We start from the raw sequence: 2,479 nt of genomic DNA, 5'->3' as shown, positions 1-2,479 counted from the left end.
AATTACAAGGATTCCGGCTGCCTCTAGGGAGGAGCATGTTAAAAGGCTTTGAGAGGGTGTGGAACCTTGAAAAGCAGGATTAGTGTATAAGGAAGAGATTTTTTTCTAGTCTAATGCATGAAACAGTTCCTTTGAGGGTGTCTGCACTAGAAGCATGCGGTTTTAGTACTGCTTGGAGCTTTGCAGCTTGGTAGGACTCATGATGCTGGTCTAGATCGTAAAAACTGTAATCTGACCATTTTGGTAGATAAACATGTCAAACTAGCTAATAGTATGTCTTTCCTTTTTATAGGCAGACACTCCTCAGAAGAGATCACTGACTGCCATGGATTTTGCTAACCAGAGAGGGACAGGTCAAGGATTTTTAGTAGGTAGGCAAAGTAAGAATCATTTGGACTGGAAAACGCCAACAAAATCTTTTAACTCATAGTATGGCCAAGAAGTAAAGTGCTCAGGGAGAGCCATCTTGGCATAAAAGAATAACAGATGTGCTTGGCAGGATCTTTTTGGTCTGCTTTTGAAGTTTCTTCTCACTTGGTCTGGGATAGCCATAACTCTGTTAAGGACCCTGCAAAGCTTCTTGTCATTGTTAAGGTGTGGAAGGAAAAGGATTTGTAGAATCATAGAATGGCTTGGTTGGAAGGGCCACCTAGTTCCAACCCCCCTGCCATGGGCAGGGACACCTTCCACCAGACCAGGTTGCTCAAAACCCCATCCAACCTGGCCTTGAACACTTCCAGGGATGGGGCAGCCACAACTTCTTTGGACAACCTGTTCCACTGCCTCACCACACTCGTGATGAAGAATTTCTTCCCAATATCTAATCTAAATCTTCCTCCTTCCAGTTTAAAGCCATTGCCCCTTGTTCTATCACTCCATGTCCTTGTCAGAAGTCCCTCCCCAGCTTTCTTGTAGGCCCCTTTAGGTACTGAAGGCTGCTCCCCGGAGCCTTCTCTTCTCCAGGCTGAAAAAACCCAGCTCTCAGCCTGTCTTCACAGGAGAGGTCCTCCAGCCCTTGGACCATCTTTATGGCCTCCTCTGGAATCCCCTCCTTCGACCTGCTGGTCACACTGCTTTGGATGCAGCACAGGATACGATTCCCCCTCATCTTAATTTTGTTTTTTAAAGATTTCAGTGTATTTACAATTAGGGCAAGTGTATGGGGTGTACAGGCTAGATGTTTTGCAGCTGCTAGAGCAGCAACACAAAAACATGTTTGTGAACTGTTTCATGACATAAATTTTGTTTTAGCCCCCATATAAATTCACCAAATTAACAAACTTTTTATGTGGGGAAAAATAAAATTAGAAATGTGCATTTTTAACATAAGTGCAAACTCTCTTAAATAAATGAAGTCAATAGTGATTTGCAACTACGTTTTCTGTTTATAACACCAAGAAAGAGAGCAGCCTTATGTGGCTTACTTAATTCCATTCTTACAATAAAGCTGATTAGCTGGTTCCTGAGATGTTTGAGTGCTTGTACCTAACCTTTATTTGTTTGGAAGTTCCTTGAGTTCCTCTATAGACAGATAGGAGCAGCCTCATGTTCACAAGCCCTGGTCCTCATGGGAGACTTTGGCCACCCCAATATCTGTTGGAGGGACAACACAGCGGGGCATAAGCAATTCAGGAGGTTCCTGGAAGGCATTGATGATAACTTCCCTCTCCAAGTGATAGAGGAGCCAATGAGGAGAGGTGCTATGCTGGACCTTGTTCTCACCAAGAAGGAAGGTCTGGTGGGGAATGTGAAGCTCAAGGGCAGCCTTGGCTGCAGCGACCATGAAATGGTGGAGTTCAAGATCCTTAGGGCAGGGAGGAGGGCACACAGCAAGCTCACTGACCTGGGCTTCAGGAGAGCAGACTTTGGCCTTTCAGGGAGCTGCTTGGTAGAGTACCATGGGATAAAGCCCTGGAGGGAAGAGGGGCCCAAGAAAGCTGGTTAATATTCAAGGGTCACCTCCTCCAAGCTCTGGCACGATGCATCTCAGCCAAGAGGAAGTTGTGCAAAAACACCAGGAGGCTTGCGTGGATGAGAAAGGCGCTCCTGGACAAACTGTCACAAAAAGGAAGCCTACAGAGGGTGGAAGCAAGAACAGGTGACCTGGGAGGAATACAGAAAACTGCCTGAGCAGCCAGGGATCAGGTTAGGAAAGCTAAAGCCCCGGTAGAATTAAATCTAGCCAGGGACATCAAGGGCAACAAGAAAAGCTTGTATGTATGTTGTTGAGAAAAGGAAGACTAGTGAAAATGGGGGCCCTCTCTGGAAGGAAACGGGAGACCTGGTTACCCAGGATGAGGAGAAAGCTGAGGTACTCGATGACTTCTTTGCCTCAGTCTTCACCAACAAATGCTCCAGCCACACCGCCCAAGTAGCAGAAGGCAAAGTCAGGGACTGGGAGAATGAAGAATCGCCCGCTGTAGCAGAAGATCAGGTTCAAGATCATGTAAGGAACCTGAAGGTGCACAAGTCCATGGGA

At 46.3% G+C, this 2,479-nt stretch overlaps 1 protein-coding gene across 1 annotated transcript in view; it reads left to right on the top strand.

Annotated features, from left to right (window-relative positions):
- Window positions 1-2,446, top strand: part of FAM149A (family with sequence similarity 149, member A) — a gene marked incomplete at its 3' end in the record, with an annotated part of 14,569 nt that extends 12,123 nt beyond the window's left edge. The window contains exons 12-13 of the mRNA XM_009700405.1: window positions 293-367; window positions 2,270-2,446. Of these exons, the coding sequence (XP_009698707.1) occupies window positions 293-367; window positions 2,270-2,446 (252 nt within the window). The remainder of the gene's footprint in view (window positions 1-292; window positions 368-2,269) is intronic.
- Window positions 2,447-2,479: the final 33 nt, after the last annotated feature.

The sequence above is a fragment of the Cariama cristata genome, unplaced genomic scaffold (genome assembly GCF_000690535.1).
Source record: "Cariama cristata isolate BGI_N322 unplaced genomic scaffold, ASM69053v1 scaffold15305, whole genome shotgun sequence".
Classification (NCBI taxonomy): Eukaryota; Metazoa; Chordata; class Aves; order Cariamiformes; family Cariamidae; genus Cariama; species Cariama cristata.
This window is presented reverse-complemented; position numbering and strand designations above follow the sequence as displayed.